General features: G+C 37.3%; 3 protein-coding genes across 5 annotated transcripts; 2 read left to right on the top strand and 1 right to left on the bottom strand.

Annotated features, from left to right (window-relative positions):
• Positions 1–80: 80 nt before the first annotated feature.
• Positions 81–8,169, bottom strand: gen1 (GEN1 Holliday junction 5' flap endonuclease; the record flags this gene model as incomplete). Its single annotated transcript, XM_079255093.1, has 13 exons — positions 81–1,432; positions 2,705–2,854; positions 4,377–4,438; positions 4,544–4,674; positions 4,763–4,843; positions 4,935–4,971; positions 5,790–5,940; positions 6,115–6,200; positions 6,299–6,372; positions 6,458–6,568; positions 7,471–7,647; positions 7,733–7,931; positions 8,009–8,169. 13 exons carry the CDS (start codon positions 8,167–8,169, stop codon positions 81–83), a joined length of 2,772 nt encoding a protein of 923 aa, XP_079111219.1.
• A 409-nt stretch (positions 8,170–8,578) lies between these two features.
• ppil6 (peptidylprolyl isomerase (cyclophilin)-like 6) lies at positions 8,579–12,308 on the top strand (the record flags this gene model as incomplete). Its single annotated transcript, XM_079255092.1, has 8 exons — positions 8,579–8,656; positions 8,731–8,826; positions 9,431–9,619; positions 10,999–11,061; positions 11,234–11,381; positions 11,836–11,895; positions 11,980–12,119; positions 12,201–12,308. 8 exons carry the CDS (start codon positions 8,579–8,581, stop codon positions 12,306–12,308), a joined length of 882 nt encoding a protein of 293 aa, XP_079111218.1.
• Positions 12,309–13,334: 1,026 nt separating this feature from the next.
• On the top strand, positions 13,335–25,560 carry cd164 (CD164 molecule, sialomucin). Of its 3 annotated transcripts, XM_079255503.1 has the most exons (7): positions 13,335–13,501; positions 14,130–14,201; positions 19,371–19,439; positions 19,788–19,907; positions 21,775–21,846; positions 21,940–22,086; positions 23,952–25,560. In XM_079255503.1, exons 1-7 carry the CDS (start codon positions 13,441–13,443, stop codon positions 23,978–23,980), a joined length of 570 nt encoding a protein of 189 aa, XP_079111629.1. In that variant the 5' UTR covers positions 13,335–13,440; the 3' UTR covers positions 23,981–25,560. The 3 variants fall into 3 exon arrangements, with proteins under 3 accessions (XP_079111629.1, XP_079111631.1, XP_079111630.1); XM_079255505.1 differs by lacking the exon at positions 19,788–19,907; XM_079255504.1 differs by having other exon boundaries at positions 21,940–25,560.
• The last annotated feature ends 2,355 nt before the right edge of the window (positions 25,561–27,915 follow it).

Genomic DNA, 27,915 nt, shown 5'->3' with positions numbered 1-27,915 from the left:
TGCTCTGAGTTCCAATGTCTTGGAAAATTTCATGCTGAAGAAACTGAAGAGTTACAAGTTCTTGTCCTTCATCTTTCTCGTCACTTCAGAAACTTCAGTCTCAGTCTCTCAGCTAGTGGCAGTGGACTGTCACTACAAATGACTGAATCGTCACTATCCAGTATAGTTACAGGTGAAGCTGGTGTCTGAGCAAACACATTGTCCACTTTGGCTGTTTGAACATCTTGATAATCGTTGTTAGTTAAAGGCCTGCTCATTTCAGCTACTTCCACGGGACTCTTCGGTTTTGGCCCCATCGTCTGGCCGCACCGTTTGGACACTTGGGCGGTGTTCACATGCGGTTTTGTTGCTTTTGGAACAGAAATTGGTTTCAGCGGAAACTCTGAAATAAAGCTGTTCTTGATCGTGTTCATTTTCGCCAACCTGTGAGGTCCAGAGGGTTGGTTTTCTTCGTCACTGTCCTCGCTGGACGAACACAAACTCATGCACACGCTCTTCTTGGTGGTCTGTGGCACACTCATGTTCTTTTTGTCACTTTGACCTGGGTCAGAGTGGCACCTCTGAGATGGAGCTAATGAAGACAAAGCTGTTCTTACAAATTTATATTGATGAGGAGGCTTTTTGGAGCCATCGTATTTCTTCTCCATTTTGGTTTCAGCTTGTAGTGCTGGAATTCGCTGCTCTTTCAAACTAGGAGTTTCTGTTTTAAGCTGCCTTTTGTCACATGAGGTTTCCTTTTCATTATAAACTGTTTTATTCCCTGACACATTGCTGTTGTTGCTACTTTTACTGCAACTTTGCTCACTAATTTTTTCCAGTGATTCATTTTTGGGAGCAGTTAGCTTATAGTTGTGATGGTTTGAGTACACACCTTCATATTTCTCCATTTGACTTGCAGCTTTGGCTGGATTCCTCATCAGCACCCTGTCCCTGAGAGAACACTCAGTGTAACACGGCTTTGGAAAAGATCTGGAGTCTGCCTGTTTGACATCATTTGAGGATTCCTGCTCTGTGTATTCACCCTGTGTTTTATCAGTCAATGGGGTCTTCTTTTGCCCAGGCTCTGTGATGTGGTTTGCTTGTGAAGCAGGCGAGGATGTGAACGACAAAGCTTCCCAGTCAATATCACTCAGATGTAATGCATCAATAACAGCGGAGACAGAAGGCGAATCAGCCTCTGATTTAGCACAAGACAGTGGATTACTTGGACTGCTGCAGTCTTCCACTTCCCTCCGAAGCTGCTTATGGTTCACCGGAGTGTCCAAAATCAGCACTTCTGTTTTTTGTGTGTTTGAAGTAGCTGTGAGCAGAGCCTGTGGCTGATTAGTGGCATTCACCGAGGAGGAACTCTGAAGAGTCATCTGAGCCAAGAGATTTGAAACACTATCAGACACATCTGATGGTTTTTCCTTTTTGCTTCTTGGTTTCTTTCCTGTGAACAAGATGAGACAGAATATGCCGTAAGATTCATGGAACACTTTCTGAATGATACCTTGTTTACTCTGAATGTATTCACATGACTAGCTCGTAACTTTAGGAGACAGAATTTAGCAAAACACAAAACAGAGAGTTTAAATATAAAAGCAGGTTATACATACAGTAAATTTGTCTTCATGCACACCTAATAAACAGAGTAAACAACTGCAGGTCTGCATCGTGTTTGTGCATGATGGCTGTGGAGAACCCAGCTGATGAGGCTTTGAATAAGAAAGTATTAAGAAATGGTTCTAATTTCTGGTAAAAGACACAACATGTCTCCCTCTTGTTTATCTGCACACTGCACTAATCTGCTACAAACACCGCAGGAGTTCTTATCAGCCTGCCAGACCTGATTATGATGTGATTTTTCTTTTTTTATTTACCATCATATAATTTCTTCTTTGTATCTACTGCCTCTGTCAGTTATCTTCCACTCATTAGTGTTTTTCTTGTCATGATTCTAAAACTGAGCATCAAAGATACACAAATTGAAAAATTGTACTTCTTTGCATATTTCTGCTTGTCTGTGTAAAGTTTTAGCCACTACATGAAACAACAGTAATACACCCCAAATCTATCATCCACTGAAACATTGTATGTGTTATCAAAAAGAGGCCAAAATTTGATTAAAGTTGTTGTTGGTAAGTAGCAAAAAGAAAAAACTAATTCAGTTTAAAGATGACAGCGAATGGTGTTGATTATAATTAAAAGAAGAGATTTGCAACTGCTATCACTGCACCATTTAATAAAGCATGTATCCTTATTTGCATTATTCTGTCTCCGTTTATAAATTTGTACAATTTTCCAACTTTTAAAGAAATGTCATCACAGAAGAGGATGTACTGAACGAGTGGAAGCAAAGCTCAATTGCGTAAAGTGACAAGAACGCCTGTGAAACAGACACCTCTGCTGCATTAAAGCCTTTGGTGTGAACAGGTTGAACCAAACTCAACATTTTCAGGTGTCAGAGCTGCTGTAATAGACAGCCTTTAAAAACAAGTAAAACTTCCCGGTGGCTTTGATTAGAACATCCCTGCCAGTTCACTGTGGGAAGTCTGGGCAGCTTGTCGAAATTGGTGAGGCAGCTTTTGAGAAAAGATACCTACATTTACTGTGAAATGTAGTTAATTTGGCATTTATCTTAACATGCAAATGCACTGTTTTAAACATGTGTGTTTATTTATTAATATGCATTTATATGGAATATTACTTATTAATTACTTACTTTTGGTCTTGTTCTCTTCAGCCAGAGCTTTGCTTTGTTTGTAGTTCTCTGCCATTTCTGGGAATGCTGCTTGAAAAAGAGACTCTTCCTCTACTGTCCTGACCTCAGATTGGTCCTCTGCAGCTCGATCCTCTGGAAACACGTAATGCTCTGCAGAAAAAAGTCATAATCAGATAATTTGGTCTAAATAAATCTTTTGTTTACATAATAAAAGCGTGTATGACTCACTTCTCTAGCTAGATGGTTTAAGCCATACTGCTGTAAGTCATGCAGAATTAGTTCTGGCATTGTCCTGCTTAAATATCTGTAGACCTCTGAGGAAAATAATCACCTTGATAGAATTTGTTTCTCCAAAATTCCAATATACACTTTTGCTTTAGTGATTGCTTCATATATGCAAGTCACAAATCTCATGGATATAGTTGCTTTAGGCGACGCTGGCTTTTGAGCCTTTCTTTGATAACAGCCTGAATAGTCTGTGACATCTGGCAACAACATAGCACATTTCCACTGTCTTTTTTGTTAATTTAAGATGCGTCTGTGTCTAGATGACTCAATGATGTTTCTGCACAGAGTTGATAAATGGTGTCCTTCTAGTGAAATGCAGTTTGAGGATATATTTCTGTGTGCAGCAGCAGATTGTATTGTGTGAAAATAGTTTTCCAAGGTTCTCCAATGTGCTGTTGTCAGTCACAATAGCATAACAGTTTTCCAAACAGTGCTGTTAAGAATCCAAATCAGCTTTATTTGTTGTTGAGCCAGAGTCCAGACCATAGACTGTGTACGGTCTATGGTCCTGACGCGGGCTTGAAGATTGCACACACCAAAAAATGCTTCCTGTCCTCAGCCCTTACACACTGTTTGTTTTAGAATCCCTGAATAAATAAGCAGTACTGCAGATATCGAATGACAAAATTTCTTTGAAATCTTGCATGGAAATAGATTTTTCTTACTTGCTGATGAATCTCTGGCATAGTGTTGGACAAATTGGTCAGCCAATCTCTGCTAGCAATACTAAATGCTCTTTTTTTTTTTTTTTTTTTAACCCAATCTTGACACCCTCACATATCAGGGTTTGGGTGTGAACATAAGACTGGGTATGTTGACTGCAAACTGTTTTATTTATTTTTTTTAATATATATATTCTATCAACTTTTTTAACTCGCTACAAATTCCAGATGTGTTTAATGTCTGTATAAAATACAATTACATAAGTCTGTGTGTCATGTGAAAATAAAAACAAAGAAAAACAGAAACCCATACAGATTTATCTTTGCTTCATTTACCTTAGAATGTTTCTGAAATGAGGATTGTTATATCTTGTAAGGAATTTCAATCAGAGATAGTTGATTGAAATTTTCTAAGACCAGCCATGTCAAACAGGCTTGTTAGGGAAGAAGACTTTGATTTCCCGACTCAGGGAGGAAGCCAGTTTAGCACCTAGTGGCTGTTGTGACTGATCTGTCACCTCTGAACCTCACCTCACAGCCAGTCACTAACAGACAACCCGGTGGCAAACATCCAACACCCCAAATGCCACTTAAAGCAGCAGTCATGTCATGTAATTCATGAATATTGCCACCAACCCCCCCCCTGGATAATAATGCAAAATTAAGAGGACAACATAAAAAAGAGCAGCAGTGATTAACTGGGTGTTATGATTATAACTGACCTGGTGTGCTCCAGATGACTTCAAAGCAAGCAACAGCATTCCTCACCCTTGGTTTCAATATTCTTTTATAAGAAAAGAAAGTGTCATCTGTAATATGTGTACTAAACACTTAAAACAACAACATAATCAGAATTATTATTTTTCAGTCTTCAAAACTGTAGGACTACCGGATGGGCTTGATTTGAGCGGTTATGTCTCTGCCGTTCTTTCTGTTCATCAACTCAGTGTAGGTCATCAAGACTAAAACCTTTTCACTGGTGTAGTGCTTCGGCCACTCCAGCTTGTCAAATGCAAATTTCTAAAGAAACAACACAAAGATGTTCAGAAGGATCTCATTAAAAAGATAACCTTTTACTTAACTGATCAGTTGATCTAGAAATAATTACCTGCATCAACAACATATTTGGTTGTCGCCTCTTGAAATGAGACACAAGTGTATCCTTGGAAATTAGAAACTCATTTATGATCTGCAACATTGAGAAATAACAATTAATTATTATAACTGTGATTTAATGGTCTAATTATAAACACACACAAATCAGATAAGCATATCTGTACCTCTGTAAAGGGAAACTGTTGGCTTGACAGTGTTTTCCTAGAAAAAATAAATTGAACAATTTGTACTTTGTGTCCACCACAGTTCACAAAATGTCAGTAAATTATTTTCTTAGATTTCTGGAACCCATTTTGGCCATTTAAAACCATTAATTCATTTTCCATGTTACCAGTCAGACATCGCACATAGTCCTTCCAGTTTATGTCATATAATTTCTTGGGGGAAAAAAAACAAACACTTTTGCAATCTTTTTTTGTGCCAGCCACAGTCATTTATCTTTCAGTGGACTGGTTGATGCTTGTACTGAACTTCCTTGAAAACCTCCTGTAATGCTGCTATTGAGGCCAGTTACAACTACACTGGTACAAAATCTTGAAGTCAATGTGATGGAAAATAAACTTCTAATAAATCAAGACCTTTAATCTTATATTAGAGCCAGAAGATATGAAGCCTTCTCCTATAAATACAGCATAAATATACTTAAAAAGTAAATGTTTCAGTTTCAAAACTACAGTTAGTAGTTTAAAAAATATTTTTACTACATCCCTAATTACCTGGATTCATACAGAATATTACTTACAGTATATGATTATTGTTAAATATTCAACAATAACTGTTTGGGTGCAAATGATCTGTTTTGTGGATTTCCTGATCAAATTTCAACCAAAGCTAGAGATAAATTAGTAGTTGCTATGGGAACTACATCACTACCTGCTGACTTCTTTTTAAAAAGTTGACTTGTTGCTCTCACATTCACTGCATTTTATGTCACTGTACATCATGCTTTTTACCACTTTGATTTTCTTGTCTTAACTTAAAAACTTCCACATTTGTTTAAAATTTATAGAAGTGTGTACCTCCTGATGTTTGCCTCTAAAGACGAGGCCTGACGTGTATTTTCATAGTGGTGCCAGTCACAGGGACACTGATAGTCAAAGTCGTGAGGTTGGCAGAATCGTTGACTGTTGCAAAGCAAGCAGCCGCCGCGCTCATGTGCCTTGGCTGAGCCTGAAAACCAAACAGGAGTCTCAGATTCTAAAATCTCTCGTATATATGTGTATTTTAACATGAATAATTAAACACATTTACATTAGCAACTTGTGATAAAAATTTCAACCCATTTGCTTTTTATCCCTTGTCACATACTCAAACAGGAGTCACAGTTTACACAGGGCAACTCACCAGGATGTCGACATATGTTACAGTGGGAAACCTTCTTTACAACTCCATAAGACACATCTGTGTTTTCCTCTTTCCATTGGATGAACCTTAAACAAGAGAAGAAAGGTCTCACAAGCTCATACAAGTCATAAATACATCTTACAAAGTAAGGAAAAAACCCCACAGCATCCATAGGGTTTTGTACCTCTGCAGAAGTGACTGCCCGTTCAGTGTCTGTATAAGCTTCAGGGCCTGCTCTTTGCCAACACCTGGTATGCCCTTATAAAAGTATGAAAATGTAAAGTTAACATAAGTCAATTGTTTAAGATTCTGATGTGACTCTAAGGTAATGTATCCTCCCTACCATTGGAATATAATCACAGCCAAGCAGAATGGCTAGACCAACAAGATTGTCTCTGGTGAGACTCAATTCTCTTTGAAGTCGAGAGGTCTGGTAACAGTCTACTTGGGGGTCCTGGAGCACAACAACAAAAACAGAACAACATATGTAAAATGTACATAAAATTAAAAAAGAATTAATGTAGATTTTTGGGTAAAGTTTTACAGATAATATGTTTAACAAATTCTCATAACAAGTATAAAGCATCATCGCACCTTGTAACCTTAATCGCTTTTTGTAAAAGAAGCTATTTCTAAACGCAAGGGGACTTTAGGTGTGAGGTAAAATTAAAAGTTAACTACATAGAATTGCATTATTGATTAATTACCTGCCTCTGTTCTAATATCCACCTACTGGTTTAGGGTTAAATAAAGCTGTCAAATTCTGGGAAGATAACAGCTTTGACAGATTTTTCTTTGTTTTTCCTGCAGAAATTTAAGTTGTATCGTCAAACTTTGGTATACTAGACACAAACCAAATCATTATTCCAAAAGTAGGAGCTACAGGGGTATTATAAATGAACACTGAAGCATGTTTAATAGGGGTGGGGAAAATTGAATCGAAAAATTGAAAATCTGGATTTTTTTGCTTTACAATTTTAACGTCAATTTTTTTCTCTCTCTCAAACAAATAAAAATAATTTTTTATTGTTTTTATTGATCTTTTTACTTGTCTTCTTGGGCATTATAGAAGCAGGAAGATGGTCTGGCTACTGCTTTTTTCCCCCAAATTGAAATCAAGAAAAATGACAAGCAAAAAAAAAAAAAAAAAAAAAGCTTTATACATTTATTTTGTTTTTAATCTACAAAAATCAGCAATATTGAAGAATTGTGAGAATCGCAATTTAAATCGAATGGGCCCCCCAAAAAATTGGAATCGAATCGGGACAAAAGCGTATCGTCACAGCCCTAATGTTTAATGTCAGTGAAGTTTAGTGATCCCAATAAACCATCTCCAGATTTCAAATCAAACCCTACTTTACTGCTCAAATTGAAGTTCCTGTAGACAGTCTGGGCCCCATACAGGAATGCATCTCCATCATTGGTGATGCAGCCGTCCACCAGGCCCTGTGAGTCCAAATAAGCACACATTGCCTCAGCCTCCCCAGCAGCTGTCACCCAAGGGACACCCAAGTAGTCCAACATCTCTGCACACTACAGAGAGAAGAGAAATAGGCTTTTAATTTGACAACATAGAATTAATTGCTGTGATCACAGGGAGACAGCAGAGAGGACCGACCTCCCGGAGAACAGCATTAAAGCGCCCTCTGCTGGTGGTGTTGGCTGACGTGCTGGAGGAAGCCTTTTTGAATCTTCCGTATCTTGCTTCTGTCCTTTTCCTCATTGTTTCATATTTAAGTTTGGGAGCTTCTCCTTCCATGACAAAAACCAGCTTGACCCCCATCAGTGTGAGAGACGATACCCTGAAAAATAAATTCCTGGACACAAAAGAGAGTTGCGTTGATCGCAATCGCTTTCGAGCACGAGAAATTCATTTAAAACGTGATAGCGTTACCTCAGATGGGGCTTCGTAACTCTCCCCATCATAGCCTGAACATGCTGAGCCTCGCACACCCATAAACTCAGGTCAACGGCCAGCGTCTTTCCGCTCAAACTGTACAGCGGAACCGACTCACGAACCGGCTCAACGATAGACCACAAATTGTGGACACCCATTATTCATCACAACTAAATAAATTCAGGCTGAAAATGTACAATAAAATGCAAACAAAATCTAGAAACGGATCAACACAAAACAGTATGACGCGCGAAGGTTTCAAACAGTCGCGCCTCTGGGCTGCGTTCCAATTAGTTTACAAGGATGTACAATGTTACTCAAACTGTCTCTCTAATAAAAATTAGAGAATATAGCTGATTTAAATGAGGCTATATTGATTCAAAATATTTCTACATCTGGAATGTAATTTAATATTGTTCTTCTATATTCTTCTAAACAAAAAGAAGGAGGCAAGGGAGTAAAATATCGAAAAGTTGGTCGAAACCCGACGAGCTCAACCCTGCGTCATATTAAAGCGCCCCAGTTCTTGTTGCTATGGATACGAGGGCTTCGTATTCCTCTCTGGCCATGGGCTCAAAACTGCACATAAAAATCGTTGGTTTGATCAGTGACACTGACCTCCACGTTGCCAAAAGTATTGCCGAGGTAGCTGTTATTATTCCATCGAATTATGAGATTTTTATTACCCCAACTTTGACAAATGTTGTCTGTCTTTGTAGGGACTGAAACAGAAGTTCCCAAAAGAATTTCAAGATCCGAAAATTCATCCACTTTTTGAGTTTGAATGGCATGCGTATCTGTGTAAGAAGAAAAGGGTAGGTTTTCTCTTCCAGCTAAAATGTCAGCAAGATGATCCTCTTTAAAGCATATTAAGTTTCTGGTCTGGCAAAATACATGGAAAGGCTTGTGTAAACTCTGGAGGTGCTAAAAAATATAAAATTTTAGCTGTAAAATTCACTTAATCATGAGTTTACATATCACTGCCCATCTGAATGTGATATTCTCACTACTTTATTATGTTATAACTGGAGTAGCAAATGATCAAAATAGATGGATTAATGTGAAAACAGCTTTTATATTATGGTGAAGTTGAATAATTTGTGTGATTCAGACTTGAAAAATGTTTCAGTTTTATCCTGTTGTCAAATTTGACCATCATTATGCCTCACACATAGAGAGGGGGAGAAGGAAGAGTAATTTCCCTAAAATATATAGAGCTTCACATTTGTGACATTGTCTGATAAGAGATGATAATGCTGTTTTAAATAATATTGTTCCTGTGTGTGCAAACGGCAGCACTTTTCTCAGGGTTTTGATGATCTGTGCCTACACAATGAAAATACTGCTGTAGCTTGACACTGTGCTTAGTCTGAAGGTTGAATCACAACACTGCCATTGTTCCAAACTTGTGATTCAAAGGAGCTGCGTGGTGAAGTGTGGCAGTACTCCAGCAGCCTGATGTGCTTTCTGAATGGCCTTCTCCTGGGTGATGGCATGGATCTTGCCAGCTGGGCCAAGAAACAGTGGAATTTCACTTTAAGTCAGCCACAAGCTTTCTACATGGCAGTCACTGAGGACTACTACACCAAACACATCCAGAAAACTGGGGCAAGTCAGAATCACACTGAAAAAATTAACAATATAAGTAAAATACTTGCCAAGGATGTAAATTCTCTGTCTTCAGTGGGTAGTATAAAATGTAAAATATATATTTTATTATAAATTATTTAGTTATATTAAATGAGTTTATTTAAGTTTATGTATGTCCTTATAGCAATGCCAGATTTCAGCTCTTCCCAAGGGCTTTAAAAGGAATTTAGATCAGAACTTGTGATTATAACTTCAAAACAGTCTAGTTTAATTTTTAATAATTTTTTGTGTCATATGTGTATTTTAGGTTATTGTCCTGTTAAAAGACTCAAGTGGAATTTTATATGTAGTTTCTACATTTTTATAGTTACATTTAATCTCCCGAATTTGTCAATATTTTGGCACATTTGCAGCCTGCAGTACTAGAAACATCACAGCATCTCCTCCACTTAAATAACTTCTATCACAGTAATTCCATTTACAGTAATCAGTGTTAATTTCTTCATGGATTAACTTTAAAACCTTTGGAGGGGGGAATTATACACTGTGTTGCCTAAAAGTTGTATTTTGGCTTCTTTTCCCCAAAGAAAGTCAGTCTTAAAAGATGGACTAATCACCTAATGAGTTTTGCAATTTTATGCTCTTCTGGGTCTCTTTTAATAGTGAAGTCCCTTCCTTACCACCATTCATGTAGCCCCACTTACATGAGAAAACAGTGGTATAAGTTCAAAGTACTGCATCAGGTTGCTCCTGATCAGCCCTGAGCTACTGTGTTTAGAGGTTTTACATGTTGTTTTTCTCTGCCTTTACAGATTTCACTCACTGAATCTTTTCTTTGCACTACATCCTTGAATTATCAAGGTTTTCTGACCATGAAACTCACTAATGACATCACAAACTACTGACAAAGTGATTTAAAAATCTGGGCGATTACCTAGAAGCATTAGTTGTTGTTCTGTTTTTTGATAAAAGATATTTTTGAGGCACTAAGGATACCTTTATTTCAAGGTTGTTGAAAATAAGATAAAAAATAATCTTGCTCTTTTTTTTTAAAAGCATAAAGCCATGATTTATTATTTAATTCATATTTTGTGAGGTACAATAATTACGCACAGTTTAGTTATTTTCTTTATTTTGTTTGAGGAATTAATTTCCCCTGTGGCATTTACATTATATATGTTATTAGTATATTTATGTATATGTTATTAGTATAGTTTTAATCTACAGATATGTGTCTTCTGCATTAGTTTCAGTAGGGATTATAAAGTCTGTGAGCATACTTACAGTTCAAGGGTTTCAGTAAAGTCAACCATTTTAAATCTCCTGTCTTCTCAACCTGATGATGATTCTTTAATAGCAGATTAATTATAAAACTTGTTGCTGTCCTTGTATTATAGCATCAGTTTGTCTTCATGGACATCGAAATAGCAGGAGAGGCAGTAGGGAGATTATTGTTTGAGGTAAGGATCCATATTCATGTACATTATTTTACTAACCCTGTTAAGGTCTTACTGCTATGGTGTTTTTTTTTAATATGTTATCTAAAATTTGAGCTGGGTAAACATTATATGTATCTCAACCTTCAAAAATCACTGCACAACAGCATGTGATCAGTGCTTTTCATTCCCTCAGCTGTTTTCAGATGTGTGCCCAAAGACATCGAAGAACTTTGAGGTTTTGTGCACAGGAGAGCAAGGCCTCTCGCAGAGTGGCCTCGCACTCTGCTACAAGGGCTCGCTGTTTCATCGAATTGTACCCAACGGCTGGGTGCAAGGTGGAGGTACAAAAGCCAGCTGAGTCACCACTTTGATTTTAAGTGCTCGATAGATACTCTGTTCATTTACAATGAGAATACATGAGTACCACACAACAAGTGCAGATATTTTATTAATTTTTCTTTTATTTATCTCTTCATGGGATACAATTACAGTGAAAGACATGGATCGCACCACAGTCCTATTCATGTGAAATGATTATTATTGATTTAATTATGTAATCTGCTTTTCTAAAAAGACAGCATCACAAGTGAGTTATCTGAACTGGTTTCTTTAAGCCAAATTAATTGTGCACACCTTTTAAATCAATGTTCTTTCAACCATACTACTGTTTTTTTCTTTGTTCCAGACAACATAATTTATATATCAGAACATTAAAACATTAATATTATTTTTTAAATCAATGTGTTGTTCTGTCACTGGCTTGGCTAATGGTAAATCTGCTTCTTAATTTTGTAGATATCTCTCCAGGCAGTAAAGGGAATGGTGGCGAGTCAGTTTATGGGGTAACTTTTGAAGGTGACAGTGAGATATCAGACAAGAGTGTGTATTGGTGGATTTTCTCCCTCTCTATTAACCTGATTGGGTGTTTCCCTGTTTCAGATGAAAGCTTTGCTATTTCACACTCCAAGCGGGGAATCCTAGGAATGGCCAATAAGGGTCCCCATAGCAATGGATCCCAGTTCTACATCACCTTACAGCCAGCAACTTGGATGGACAGGACTTACGTTGCCTTTGGGTTTGTGTCACTGACTACACTTCAAAGGCAAAAAAATCTAATGTACACTTTGTAAATTCTCTTTTTCTTTTTCAATTTTAGTCAGGTGGTTGAGGGTGTTGACGTCCTGAAGAAATTAGAAGAGGCTCCAACTTGCAATGAAAGACCCAAGTATGGATGTAAAGTGACAGCTTGTGGAGTGCTTAAACGTTAGCTGCTTAACTGAAGTCTCTTAATATGTGTAATATGCATTATCAGTAATTTTGATGCAGTCAGTTAACTTAAATAAATACATGAATAAGTTTAAAGATTTTATTTTTAATTTTTTTTTTTTTTTTTACAGAAGAATCACTGGAAAACTGTTCTGTATCTAGGATATGTTGTGCCTAACCCAGACAGGCTTCATTAAAATCTTGTTGACAATAAATTATTTTTCAGGGTTTAAAATGATCTTTAGCAGTGGATTTTTTATGTTTGTTCTACACTTTCATTGTAACTGCGTTTGCTGTATATTTCACTGATTATCCGCAATTAAACCTCCCCTTCAGATGAGTTACAGTGAACATAAACAGACATAAATATACACATGCACACATAGATTGAATAATGTATGGTTGTAGAAACTCAAATAATAAATAACTTGCTATTCATTTGCCTGATTCTAAAAACCAAATATCTTCTTGTATAGTCAAGTGTATTGCCTGACTTCAATAGCTTAATAATAACCTAACTTTTTTTTAATGGATAATTGTGATTTTATTCATCTTTAACATTTTGAGTGATAGTTGCTCTAGCAAAAAAAAAAAAATCGATTTAGAAATATCAGCAAGAATTTACAGAAATGAAAGTAGGACACAGTAAATATGAAGTTTGTGGGGTTAAAAAAAATATTTACTTAGTTTTTGTAAAACTGAACAACCTTTCAAATGTTTACCTAATGATCACTAGGGGGCTCACAGAGCTACAGTGAGTCAGCCTTGGATGCAAGTTTTTCCTATCTAATGTACATTATCTTTGGTCTCATGTTGTATTTTCTAATATTTTTCCTTTTTAATAATTCCAATCGGAGATTAAAAAGGCCCATTGTGTTCCCTGCCTGTGTTCAGGACTCCTTGTGTTTCCTACTTTTGACTCGCTTACTGCTCACGTAAACTAGATTTCTGTCACCCCTCCCATAAGAAGCGCCACATGACCTGTCAAGTAGGAAGTGTCGAGCTAGCGGGCACAGCAGCCGCCACAATCGGAAGACGAGCAGGGAGCCACGAAGTACTCGGAAGACTCGTTCTCTACACTTCCCCTCAAGATACGTTTCTTTGAAGCAGGCTGAGCTATAAGTCGACGCAGTCATGTACCTAAAGGTGGTGTTTTTCAACGTAGCTCTGGTGCTCATTGGAGCAGCAGCCGCAGGTAAGTTTGGCGACCTCTCACCGCTGAGCTAACAGCTAATATCAGTCAAGTTATCAGTAAAGTGGTGTTATATCCGTCTGAGTGGCCTCATTTCTGCTATTTACTGTACTCACTGAATGTCACCCTCATTAGTTTGATAATTGTTACAGAATTGTTCTTTTTTTTTTTTTTTTACTGAGAAACATTTGGTCCTTCTTTGGCAACGTGTCAGTGTTGTTAACACTGACCAGAGGGACTTGTGTTGCCAGGACCAGCTAACGCTTTAGCCTGCTAGCATGCAGTGACCTGAAATTGCATTTATATTGTGTAACGTTGCCTGCAGCGTTTATGTGAATTATGAGCGGACAGAGATTGCGGATTGTGAAAGCAGAAACCGTTCTGGAACTACCCAAACTGACCAGGTTTGGGAAACCAGATCAGGTTATGTAACAGACTTAGTGTACGCTGTTGGCCAAATCTTTTATTATACCCCGATTTTGGTGTTTGTGCTGAAAGGTTGGGCATTGTTATTTTAAGGTATTACGTTTCAACCAACCACTGTGGAAGGATAGTTTTTTTTTCTGTTAAAAGTATTTTTACTTTATTTACAAATTACCATAACTAAATCTATGCCATGACTTCTTTCCAGATCACTGTTCCTCTCTGTCATGTGAGACATGTGGGAACACTACTGACTGCCAGTGGGTTATTTGCTCAACATGTGAGTATCTCCCAAATGTGTGGAAAGATATGCACAGGTTTGTCTTCGTTGGTCCTGAACTGTGCATGCAGTTGAGCTTATTTGACATACAGTCATGGCTGTATAGGTAAGGTTGCCAGTTTTCCCCTGAAGCTCAAACATTGTCATCATTTTGTAACAATACTGTCTGATTTTTATGGAACCCTGGACAGATTTTTTTTTTTTAACCATAAATTGTGGATCCAAGCCAAAGTTGGAGTACAATCTTTAGTTGAAGAACATTTTGCTGAAATGATAGAATACCTTCTGCTTATCTGTTAAAATAAGGCTGATTTTTAAGCTAAAATTTCAATTTCATCCCCATTTTAACGCCAAGCTAGTGTTTGTTGCCTCTTCTGTTTACAGGCACTCTTCTATTTCCAGCTGCTTCAATTCTTTTAAAACTGATATAATTTAAATAAGCAATCATTGAAATAACTATTATGTTACATTGAAAAGCGAAGAAGGAAAGGAAAAGCCAATTAGGAGAAAATAGTTTGCCACTCTTGTGCAACCAGTCAGAAGTGTTAATAACAATATTTATAAACTAACTGGATTATAATTAATAGACAATTAAATGATCCTAATTGTTTTTCTTTGTCAGCTGGGCGATAGTGTATACTTGGTGCTATTTAATGCCACAGCATGTTCATGATTAGGAAAGGACTAATAAGATTGTCCAGATTGTGGTTTAGATCCCACACAACTCAAAGTTGTTGTGCTATCATTTCACTAATGGTAAATCAAATATCCACCAAGGCAGGAGGGTCCTGACTATGAAAACTCATGACTTTTGCTGTGTAGATGTTGTGTGTGTTTTTACATTTTTTTTTCTCTATAACCTTATTTGGAAGGGTATTGGTAAAAGTATGCATTATACCATTTATAAGGAGTTGCCATGACAACATTGCACAAAAGATCCTTTTTGTTATGGAAACAGTTTTTGCACTTTGTTAAGAACATCACTCAAGTTCAGTATGTGTGGTTCAGTATGACACACTTCCAGTGATTTTAAGCAAGATGAACATGAGAGGAAGCAGGGAGATGTGTGGCAGGATGCCTGCAATATTCTCATGGGGGGGTTAGGGAAGGAAGAGATAACTTCACAATTGAGAGGAAAGAATGTGCCAATAGGATAACAGATTTGCTTAATGATTGTTGTTCTCTTGATTTTTGCCCTGGCCATAGTTCAAGACAAGACTGTACAAGGATTCAGAATGAATCTCTTCGCTCATGATGAGGCTATCACTGTTGTAGTAATCTCAAGTGGATTATGGGTGGAGCCAGCAATTCTAAAATCCGTGTACCTTGATCCTGTAACAAATGAAATTAGTTTATCAGGTGTAGGTGTTATCAGTGTCATGTGAGCCGACCTGTTTGACAACTTGATTTGAGGCACTTTGATTTTCTCTGCATTGTGACTGTATTGAGATTTTGTGTTCCCACGCCCTCCTCTTGCGTCAGCAAAGAATGTTAAATGGATCTAAGATGATACATTACTCAGTGATTTATTGTGTGGTTGAGCGGGACAGGCAAGACTGCTGTTATGTGCCTCGTCTCAAAACCATGCAAGACAAGAAATGTAGGTTTCATTGTTTTTTCTAGAAGAAAAACTTTGTCCTAGTTTACAGTTATGTTTTATTGCTCAAGAGGAAAAAGAGTTGATCATTAAAGACATGAAACTCCTAAATGACATGTCAGGAAATGTACTTCTGTTTTTTTTTTTTGTTGTCATTTATACTGAAGGGTGTCAACAAAAGGTTGGATTATCGCTCCCTCCCTCCTATTCAAATATGACAGTTCATCTTATCTTGTTGGTAAATAAAAGACTTTCATTGAACACCAGAAGAAACAACATACAAGTGTCTATTCAGCAGAATGTGAGGAACAAACAGCCCCTGATGAAGAGCGTTTTAACACCACAATCGCCCTGCAGCTAAAACATTGACAAACATAGGAATGAATCACTTATTTGAAAGAAACTTAGCCGAAACTGGTAAGGTCAGTTCTGACCACTGAGATGGCTTCTGTGGAGTACAGCATAACCACATGCTGCAGGAGGAAGTTAACGCCTACCACACTGTCACCAATGGATTTCTCTTTGGTTTGGGATTATTCTGGAAACAAGCTCTTAGTGTGAGGAGCACATTTTCCTGGACAGTTAAAGGCAAAAAATTTTAAGATGTACATGCGATAGCTGTTGTTTTGTTAAAATTACAGTGGTGTGACAGAGCTTGTTGAGAACTCTCTTAACTCTGTGGCTTTTGTTTTTCTGTGGTTAGCTTGAACCCTGTGCATTTACTAAATGGTGATTTTCACCATCACAGCAATGAGAATGAGACCTACCTTCACAGCTGCCTGTCAAATAACATCTCTCTGACCTAGTGAACAGATTGAGCATAGGAAAGTGGTGGGGGTGGCACTACTTCCATACAGTGGAACATGCATAGATTGCATTGTCTGGCATGGAAAAACAACACAGCCTTAACATTAACATTCAGCTGACCGTTGATGGATGTGCATCCTATTGAGTCTTTTGATAAATTCTTGTTTATGTTTTGCTTTATTTGAGGCAGGTTATGTCTTGTGTGGCTTTCTTTTCCAAAATAATGTTATGCAGTAGGGTGAGCAATCCAAAAAATAAATCTGCACAGGCAGATGATGGAAATCTGCTGTATGACAGCAGCAGACATGTAACTGAGAAGCTCCCATATGCATCGTAAAGCTGAACCAACAGCAAAGTGACAGTCCTTGTTGACTTTTTTTTTTTTTTTTTTGTATCATGAGCTCCACATAGTAGTAATTATTTTAGGTATTTGGGCTTTGAACGCAAATACCTGAACATAAAGATGCATATGATACAGAGGCCAGAAGATATCCTTCCCTTTGAGCTGTGGAGAATAAAATCCATGGTAGTAAGACCTTATCTTATTTGGAGATTGCCAAAATCTACTTTTTTTTTTTTTTTTTACAACTGTTAGAGTTGCTTTGTGCTTTAAAGTTCGTGTATGCTGGAAAGCATGAAGTTTGGTAGCTCTGGATAATTGTACAAGAAGCTACGAAGGTGTAGGATGACAGGTATTTTACAGCATACTGTACACCACTGAGAGCAGAAACGGCTTTTTTTATGATGTTCCTTTATTCTGGATGATGAGTCAGCCATCTGAGCACAAACAAATTCAATAGGTCAAAGGACTGTAATGCACTTCCTTGTCTTTTAATAAAGCTTTATAGGAAATATCTTTTCCCCTTCCTTCTGTATTACTCAACATTTGGGTTTTAAGACCTAAAAAAAAAGGCACTGTGACAAATAAAACCAATGTGCAGCCTCCATGTATTTGTAAAAAGAAAACTATAAAAAAGGCATAAACTGTTGCTGTCATCAAGCTTTGTTAAAATGTGGAAAATATTCAAGTTTGACATTTTTGTTCAGCTGTTTTAAGAATATTAAACAGAGAAGGTTAAAATTATTATGTAGCCATAAATTACGTACACTTTTAATTAGTGACTACATGATTTGATTATTTATTTTGAGCAGCTTATTACTGTAATCACATGATCATAACCATGTCTAATACAGATTCAAGGCACTGTTTTGTTTTTATAGGATGTTTTATTCTTTTTAGTATTTTTTTTTAATTTTTTTTAATGGGAACAGGGCATTACTTTGTTCATCGTAATATTTAGACTTGTGTGAGAAGTAAAACATTCTGAGAATGTGCTATTTATGTCCTTTTTAGGAAGGAGGAAAACAGTCTACAAATTTATCAATGAGCACAATGAACATATGATTTTTAAGTTTTCCTCAATTTCAAATGACATCAATCCATTTTATACTGAAAAAGATGAAGTTTGATAAGAGATATTAAATAAATATAAATATTAATGAGTGGTGAAGTGTTATTTATGTTAGTGTTATTTATATTTATGTGTTATTTATATTTATGAGATCATTTCATGCCAGTAATTGATCAGTAAAGGTTTCCTGATGTTTCCTCCAAAGTTCTGATAAAATGCTGAATAACAACACTGAAAAGTATGAAGCAAAATACCTGGGCGTGAAAAGAATGTATAGTCACAAGACGCTGACCGTCACAATGACTATACAATGACTTCACTCATGACTGTGACACAGACCGAGAAGCTGACACGTTGAGGGGATTTTTTTTCTTTCTTGCTCTTGTTGATCATGTTTGTAAATCAGTAAAGGTTTGAAGATTACTCAAAATGAAATGTTTGCAACATCTTTCTTCTGGCACTGACGAGATTTGATAGCAGGGCAAAGTCTACTCATGTCATGGTTAATGAGTTATCAGATTATACAGTATTATAGTTCCCACCTGGATGGTTAAACTATGAATCGCACAGTTGAATTAGTTCTTAAAACCATGACAGAATCATATTTTATCATTATGTTTTTATTATTTCTGCCCTACTTTAGGAATACAGTGGGAAATGTTATTTTTATTTGGTAGCAATGGTTACAGCTACACATTCACACAACAAACATATTAGTTTATAAGGTTTACCACAGTCTTACAGGCTTAAAGTGCTAAAAAAAATCTCAGCGTAAATAAACCACAACATGAAAATGCTCTTTAGCAATTTATGCATTATTGACATGATCGTGTAATATGCTTTAATGTAAACATGCATCCCGAAGAGGCACCTTTACCACATGATTGATGTTAAGTGACATTAGTTGATGATGCTTTTTTATCACTTATGTACTTATTTTCAATCTTGAACTGTAAGTGAGTCTGTGTGTTTGTATTCAAGTAAGGATCCTTTCTCGGTGACAGCCAGATCCAGCAGCAATAATATCCCAGGCAGAAGGTGTTTTCATCTAGTCTTTTACTGCTTTTGCCAAAAATAAATGATGGCAGTCTGCTTTAGAATGATTAAATGTTATATGCAGCATGAAGTGAAGAAGTGATGCCATCCACCAACTGCAGGATGTGGTTCTCTGTGAGCAACAGCTCTGAACTTCCTACAGGCTCTGCTATGCATTGATGGTGATTTATTTGGATTTTACCTTTGGACTTAATGCTAATGCTCAAATCACCTTTGATTTACTTTTTTTTTTTTTTTTCCATATAAAGAATACCATGAATCAGACATTCACTCTGAGATGCTTTTTTTTTCTTTCAGCATTTGTTGGATGTCGCAACATGACTCTCAATGCAGAAAACGTCACTTGCAGCAACACAAGTTGTTCAGGTGAGTTTAACTCCATGCCAGGTTTAAAGATAAGTAAATTAAAACATTTTACATTAACATACTCTTTCGGACCCACATTTGGGGACACATTTGTTTTTGTTGTTTCCATTAATTCTGTGTATTCTGTCTGGGTCTTGCTATTTTCTGTCTAAGTTGACAGTTAATGGTTGGTCTGAATGTCTCATCAGCTTGCTTTATTTGTTTTTTTAAAACATTTGGCAAAGTTTCAAGCATTAAACAAATGAGGAATTTTAAAAATTTCTTTATTTTGGGGGGCATATTGTTGGGTTTGGGTGACTTGTCTTGCTTCCCCTTTGTACATTGTCTTGGTGTTGGTTTCCTGTCTAGCTTTTGATCCCTCATCAGTCTCGACTACACCTACCCCTGCTTCTTCGGCTACTACCCCTCCCACTACAGCCTCCCATACCCCTGTTGTCACCACTGCCACCTCTAACAGCAGTACCACAGGTAACTATTCCCCTAAAGCTTCAGCTGTTTCATGCTGTATGTAGTCTGCATTGTCCAGTTTTATGTGGGTGCAGTAATACATTCATTAAAATGATTCAGTAAAAAATAAAGTCAAACATTGCCTGTACATCTCAGTTGTAGGTAAGACTCAAGCAGAAAGTTCAGAGGCTGAACCTGTTTAAACCAAATTACCACCCATCTTGTTCAAATTGGTTGCCTCTTGGATTAATCACATTTTTGAGTGCTTGGAAGAATTTGCAAAATTCTCATTTTGACCACTTGCAGGTTCTACTTATCAAAACCTTTCAATTAAAATTTTTATTTTTGGGGAAGAAGAAGAAGTTGTACATGGGAAAGTTGAGCAATGATGGTGCTGGTGTCAAATCCTTGTGTTAGTGAGTCCAAATTGGCAAGATGTGTCAACAGTTTATTTCTACCAAATGATTTTTCCCTGAGGTTTTTACAGTAGAAGTACAAACTTATGATACGATGTGAATAATCAAAGAAACGTCATTCACACTCATGGTCATGCACCTAATTTTAGCACTTCTCTTGTGTATCATGTCCTGATAGATGTTGTTGTGAGGTGGAAAATCAATAGATATTAACTAACTTTGGGTAAAATCAGTGTGTTTGTGGAAACTTTTTAGCTTTAAGGTCTTTCTAATAACAACCAAAGCTCATAAGAAAACCTACAATATTCATCCATTTTGACCAATTGCAGATTCCATGACTAACCAAACACATGTTTCACAGTGGTTAGAAACCAGTGTTTTATGGGGAAAAAACAAAAAATGACTCGACAATTAAAAAAAAAAAAAAAAAAAAAAAAAAGTAAAAATATTATTATAAAAGCATGTTGCAAATTATAATGACAGTAATGATGTAAGAAAGCCATTTAGCTTTGTGCAGCTACCAGTCGGAATCGGGGAGGCCAGTGACATTTTCCTCATGTACACTAAAGTCTCTTCCACAGATGCAGTTTGGTCTGTGGATCATAGCAGTTAAGTTAAGCAGCTTTAGGTTCAGAGCTGGTCTTCAGGGCGCTTTCCAGACAGACAGAAGCCCTTAAAGACACATTTTGTAATTTTCTGACCTGAAAAGTCCCCATTCCAGACTTGTTCGATGACACCATGACATATATCTTGTGCATTTCTGGAGCTGCCGCTGCGCAGTGGCGTCTGACGGTTGAGAAACCGCTCTATAAACATTTTCTTCTGGGACTCTGCGTGACGTTGCGGCAGAGTTTTACTTCACGCTAGAAAACACACTGGCTGTTTTTAACACGCACCATTGCTGATTCAGCAAAGAAAAGCAAAAAGATTAAAAGAGAGAAAAGGTGAAAACAAGGGTCACTGTAAGATTGTCTTTTGCTGGCTGGAGCAGGCTAACAGGTCAGGAAGGATGCAAGATGGATGCTGAATCAGCCGTTGACGTGGAGCTCTGGACGAGGAAAATGGCAAAAGTTCTGTAGTGTGTTTTTATTTGGATTCCTTTTAGATTTAAATTGTTTATATATGATATATTATATGAGATTATGTTATATTATATAGATGTAGTCTCTGAATCTTTTAAAATCTGATATTTACATGAACTTTTCATAGAATTTACGACAGATTACAAAATCATCTTGTATAAGAAACTCGCAGGAACCGTTGGTTAATCCATGTTTGACACACAGCTCCTCAATAAAGAACTATATGGATACATAGTGCAGCTGTGTTTGTGGAAATGAGGGCAACTCTGAGTGATGGTATCAGTTCTTAATCAGTATTTACTGGTTACCATCTTGAATAAATTTTGATTATGTTCAGTCATAAGTCAAAAATCACAGTTTTAATGGCTCTTCACTGTAACTTCATTCTAGCCAACTCAACAGTTCCCACTGTTGCACCAACCTCTAGTACGAACTCCTCAGTCTCTTCACCCCCGGTAACACGTAAGTCTGACATTATAAGGCTCCTTAAATCTGCCCTGTAATGTGAAGAGATGCAACTGTGTTCATCCCATTTCTTTTGTCTTTTAAAATCAGCTGGAAACACCACACAAGGTCCTACAACAGCCCCCTCTCACAAGTCCTCCACATTTGATGCTGCAAGCTTCATTGGTGGAATAGTGCTGGTCCTGGGCCTGCAGGCTGTGATCTTCTTCCTCTACAAATTTTGCAAGTCCAAGGACCGTAATTATCACACCCTTTGAAGTGTCTGTTTATCATTCAACCAATCCCCATCACACTGACCCTTCCAGAGAAAACTCCCCACTCGGCACACACTCCTCTGAGTGAACTCAAACAGTGTTTCCAAGCAGTGTTTCAACCCTTGATGTTTATGCCACTTCTTGTTTTGACATATGCTAGTGCTGCCACTAAAGGCTGTATAAATGCAGTTGCACGGGCCCGTATGTATGATTCATTCCACTTCGACTTGTACAAACTTAACAGGTCTTTACTGAAAGGCCTTTAGGACTCGAGTGGATGGATTACATCACCTGGTAGCTGCCTCCACCATGTCGTTAGTCATTCTGCAAAAAGCATTTTCCAGCTAAGTGAGTGGGCTCGCGTTATTTACAGCCCCTCTTCTCACACTTTTGTCAATTAAATTCACCACAGGAGAATGAAAGAATTAGTCATGCATGCGGCAGAGCTTTCCTGCTGATGCTTGAACTAAGTGATAGATTACATCAGGTTTTTTTAAACCCTCATTTGGAAACCCTGTTTGAGTTCATAGTTATTCTTAACTTTGACAAATAATGATTCAGAATTGCTTTTAGTCTCTAAAGTTGTGGGATTTCTCTCCTTCAAAAAGTTGCTTTTGATGTATATTTGTTCTTAGATGATGTAAAAGAGGCAGGGTTACTTACAGGGAGAATAAAGGCAGTTTCCAATCTGATGTCAAACAGGAAAAAATAGGTCTTATTTGATGAGCGTCACCCTTGATTTTGAGAAGCGCTGTGTGTTTTCTGCTGTTCAGTTCTCCTGGGAAATCTTTCACACAGTACAAGATGTTAAAAATGTCCAATGCGAAACTGCCAATAGAGCAGCTCAATGCAATAAATTATGTATCAAGTTCATTTCAGAGCCACAAATCTCCCAGCTCTTATTTCTGATCATTAGCTACCCGAGTGGGGATTTAATGTGGAGCTGGCCCTTCCTTTCTGTAGTTATTAAACGGGGTCAAAGTGAATGATTGTAGAATTTTTCAGAAATATGAATGATTAATTTGTTTGTGTGAAATGGAGATTGAGGTTGTTATGGAGTGATGTTGACCAATGTTGATGCGGACAGTGAAGTGCCTTTATTGTGCAGTGTGAGAAAGACAAGCATACTCAATTCTGGGTTTAGCCCTGATAGTTGTTAGCTTTTTGTAAGTGATGCTATCGCAGTGCTGATGTTGGTGACAGCTGTGGTATCCCAGCTGGACTGAAAAGCTGTTTGTCAAAGAACACGTAAGACATGATTGGCATTCATCAAGGGCTTTGATCCGTCGTTATCCCACTGGTGACTGGAGCAAATCATTTAAATGTACTATTTGATTTTTAAAAACTTAAAATGCCGTCCCCAAATTTCTGCCAACCATTGTTGTTTATGTTTCAGACCAGAGTTATAAGTTTAAACTGGAGATCACCAGTGGCTGGCAGGACATTTGTTTTGTGTGATAACCCCGAGTGTGCAGCTCTTTACGGGAATCTCGAAAATATTGGGACTAACTTAAAAACCTGAGTATTTAAGAGTGTGTTTCAGTAATCGCTGATGGACTGTTTGAGTGCTTGGTCAAATGAGCATTGCACATCTGATTTCTGGCTCTGCTTTGTCAATTGAGTAAAGTGCAAAAGTGCAACAACTAGGGTTCTTCTAACTAGCTAGCTGCTGCTAACTGTATTTTTCCTTTTTTTTTTTTTCTTTTTAAAAAAAAAAAAAAAAAATCCCTCCTGTATATAAACCTGTTTTTGTTAATCTTACATTTTTTTTTGCTGTTATTTTAATATTTGTTTTCCTGACGGAAAATCAAAATGAAGTGTTGATCAGAACATTTTTTTCCTTTGCAGCTTCCCAGTGCCAAGCAAGTTTTATTTAAATGTTTTTCTTCATTGTTGCATGTTGGATCATTGGAGTTGCATTCCCCCCTCTCTCTTTACATATGCTTATAAGAATTTAGATACACTTAAAACCACTTGATTATTTGTAATTAGCCCATATGCTTGTTGAAAGAATGCCTTGAAACAGTGTACATTATGGCAAAGTTCTCAGTTTTTGGCATGGAAATTGAGAATTGTACCGATGAGCTTTGTTCTGTGATTTTTGCCTTTGTAAATGTTTTTCATGGCTCTGCTTAAAAAAAAAAAAAAAAAGAGAGAGAAATTGAAATGCTTGTGTGAAAACATTCAAATATTAGATAATGACTGTGTGACCATAAACATTAAGAAATCCATGAATGCAAATGGTTTTTTGCTTGTATAACTTGAGATTGCATGTTTTCTGCTGCTCCTCATTAACACGCCTTTTAACTTAGTCACCTGGTGGCATTAGGCTATAGCCCAAAGACCCAAGTGTGGTAGGTAGGCTAAGAGTCTAGCCTTAGCTGCACACATTTGTTTGGTCTGCATGTGGACTCCCTTCGCCTGAATTAAGAGAAATATTTCGGACGTTATTCACAGCTGTGTCTGCAGAGTGTTCTCTGTTTTCAACATGGAAGCTGCATTCCTTGAGAACACTGCGTCACATGTAGACATTGTGGTGTCCTAACACCATTGGTATCCATGGAAAGCTAATGTCCCTTCATTGTGTGGAATCTCAGCAGTTTTTGCAAATTACTCAGTCTGTGCACCTCCTAAGGAAAAGTGCCTTATTCAGTTGATATCCATATACAATTGTGTTGTAGAATGATATGCCACATGTACTAAATATCAAGAGTCGAAGCACTTTCAGACCCCTGTGGAGTGGTTCTGTGTTGTATTCTGCTTAAATGTATGTTTTGACACACTCAGCCTTAACTTCCTGATAAAACCCACAGAGCAATTTCAAGCGACAAGCTGTCCAGGCAATGACTTGGCCAATTTTGTTTCAGTCATGGTGGCTTTTCATCCGTGTTTAGAGCATTCAAACCAAATGCTGCTATAATGACTAATGCAAAATGAAATATAAAAGTTTTAACTTGATAAATCCTGGTTATAATCTGGACATCTTGTCAGCTCTTTATAATGTAACCACAGACCTCTAATGCTCTATTTTGCAACATGTCCCCACTTAATAACTTGAACTCCACTTTTTGTTGACTAAAGCAAGTCCCATGACTTGCTATTTGTCTTGTAGTGTTTTCAGTTCAAATCTGCTTGATCATGGAGGGCTCACCTATCTGTTCTAAGTCTTGCAAAGTTCTGTTTAAAGTGATAGTGGACTACTTTCTTCTATTGCCTTGTTGCTTTTATATTGCACACACTGTCCTGCTGTCTTTGAGTGGCCACTAGTCTTGTTGGTACGATTTTTGGCTTTTCTCTCGCCCCACTTTAACAAACATGTGCATACAGAGCCATATTTAGACACTCGATAGTGCCACTAATGCCTCCTTAAATGCTTTGTGCCCCTCACCAACCTTAATTTTTTGTGCCTATTAAGCTTTTTTTCATTTTTGGCCTTGATTTCTGGTGTTGCCTTTAGTTTCACAATGTTAAACCAATAAAGTTTGGAAATTGTTGAACAAATTGTTGTTGTGGGAACTTTTCATTCAATGGCAATTTTCTTAGAGCTTGCAATTTACATGTGGGTTGAGGATACGCAGGCAGGTCTCATGGGGCTTGGTTGCTAAGGTTACAACTGCCCGACAACAAAAGGTAGCATATCAGGTTCTGGGCTTGCATTCAACTTTCCTGTAACTAATACTTGGTCAACAAACTCACCTATTGAAGAGGAGGCAAAAAAGAAAGCGGTGCAATCAAATCATATTTACTGTGCATAGGCAAATTTGATATGTTAATTGGGCAGGTTGTTTGCAAGCTGTTCTTACCTTTTTTTTTTTTTTAATATCGGTGTTTTGTCATAAGTATATAACCAACAAAGAAAAAAAAGCAACATATCTCACAGTGTTAAATGTCTTGTCAGCAGGTATGCTTTAAAAAATAAAAAAATTACAATCTAAATAAATATTGGCAGCATTTTGCAAGTATAAATGATTGTTAGCTAAAATCTTAGAAGCCATATCCTCTTGTTTAAAACACATCTGTTTCACACCCCCAAAAGAACACACTTCCCAAGGTCACAGAATGTTTCTGCTTATGTTGCTAAAAAATATCACTCCAAAGGAAATGATAGTCAGGATTTGTGTGTGCATTGTGAAACACAGTCCAGTCGACAACATTCTTGGATAGTGTGTGTGTGTTTTGTATGTTTATTTGTGCTGGGCAGGCTCTTTTTCTTCCAGTGACCCAAGAGTTTCCAGCTAGTAAAGTTTCCCAGAAACAAGGATAGTTATAAGAATCGACCTCAAGTTAGTCTCCAATCTGTCCATTTTTAAGCAATGCCCAACCCATTATTCTCACTACTGAGGATGGCAAAAGTTCTGCTTGATCAAACCTATCTTGGTATTAACTCACCAGAGATACTGCTATTCAATCTGTTTAAATACCATGGAGAACAATGATGAATGCAGATGTATTTGTGTGTTTGAATAGTGCACTACTAATGTATCTTATTCTATAAAAGACAGTCTTTTCACACATCCACTCCAATATGCCTTACCTCTCTGAACACACCACTATTCAGCCAGGAAGAAGGCTGTGCAGTCACAAGGTTTCAAAGTTGCAGGGTCAGGAGTGTGCAAATGCGGGAACAGAGATGTTGCATATGAGGGTGAGGAGATATCTTGACTCGCCTTTGCTAACCTGATTGTTGTCGAGTCATGCTCTAATCTAATATGGATGCACCGAGGAACAATATATTGAGGTTAATGTCTCTTGCAAACACCAGCTCAGTCCATTTAACTGAGCACCAAACTCTGGACCATGCCTTGAATACCAGGATCAACACATGCCAACTATACAATGATCAAAATGCAGAAAGCAACAGACATCTGTTGTCTCTCCTCCATATCCAGAATCTTAGTTGAGAAATATTTTCACTTGAGCTTTTACATTTGATACATGCAGAATCGTTTACTAATTTGTGGTGCTTTAAAGGACTGAAAAAATGACCCCAAAAAAGTGATACAATAAATATGTTGACTGAGCCCTGATGAGGTGATAAATCCAGGAATGTTATGAGGCAACTATTTGTGTGGTTATTCAAGCCACAGAGAGTAGAAAGACTCAGAGGCCCCCCAAAAAAGAAGTATGAAAGAAATGTTTCCTGTTATTTTCTACAATTTAGAAGGCTGACAAAGAGCTGGTTTGGGTGTACATTACAGAATTTTGCTGGAAAAAGCAGTTCCTCCCCCACACACAGACTAAAGAACACATCCATTTGACCAGTGGTCAGAGGTACGTTTACTCAGCTGTCCAGCCAGCTGCTGTAGTTCTAAAGGCATTTGATACTTTTGAAATGAAGACTGCACAGAGCTGAACTGGCAGAATCCTATTTCATTTAATTCATCAAGGTAAAAACCTTCAGATTTACAGACACTTGAGCAGTGCCACCTAGTGGTTATTTCGGAGAATGTCAAGATTTATAATAAAAAAAAAAAAAGGCAAATGTTTGCATGACAAATATGACATATTGAAGGAGAAAAAAATGCTTTATTAAAAATAAAAACAAAATAAACCTAATCATTTAATACAGGTTCATTTGAAGTGAATTATTTTTTTAAGCCATACTCAATTTTTAAAGTACATTCATGGTTTACAAATTATAATTTGAGGAACCTGATATGTGCCATTTCTTTGTCAAGAAAATTTTAAATTATATAATAATACATGAGTATGTTGTAAAGTACTTTAATCCATCTTTGATTTCTTAAATGAAAAGGCTCACAAGCTGTTCAAAGAAGCTGAAACAGGCAGCGGGGAGCCAGGGCGAGTCTTG

Source organism: Telmatherina bonti (assembly GCF_933228915.1).
Source record: "Telmatherina bonti genome assembly, chromosome: 16".
In the NCBI taxonomy this organism is placed as follows: domain Eukaryota; kingdom Metazoa; phylum Chordata; class Actinopteri; order Atheriniformes; family Telmatherinidae; genus Telmatherina; species Telmatherina bonti.
The sequence above is the reverse complement of the archived record's forward strand: the minus strand, read 5'-3'. Positions and strand labels throughout refer to the sequence as shown.

Excerpts from the sequence above, each read along its gene's own strand:
- cd164 (XM_079255503.1), top strand. The coding sequence starts at position 13,441 with ATGTACCTAAAGGTGGTGTTTTTCAACGTAGCTCTGGTGCTCATTGGA. Across the intron at positions 13,502-14,129 it reads CATTGGAGCAGCAGCCGCAG|ATCACTGTTCCTCTCTGTCA; the intron begins GTAAGTTTGGCG and ends ACTTCTTTCCAG. Across the intron at positions 22,087-23,951 it reads ATTTTGCAAGTCCAAGGACC|CTTCCCAGTGCCAAGCAAGT; the intron begins GTAATTATCACA and ends TTTCCTTTGCAG.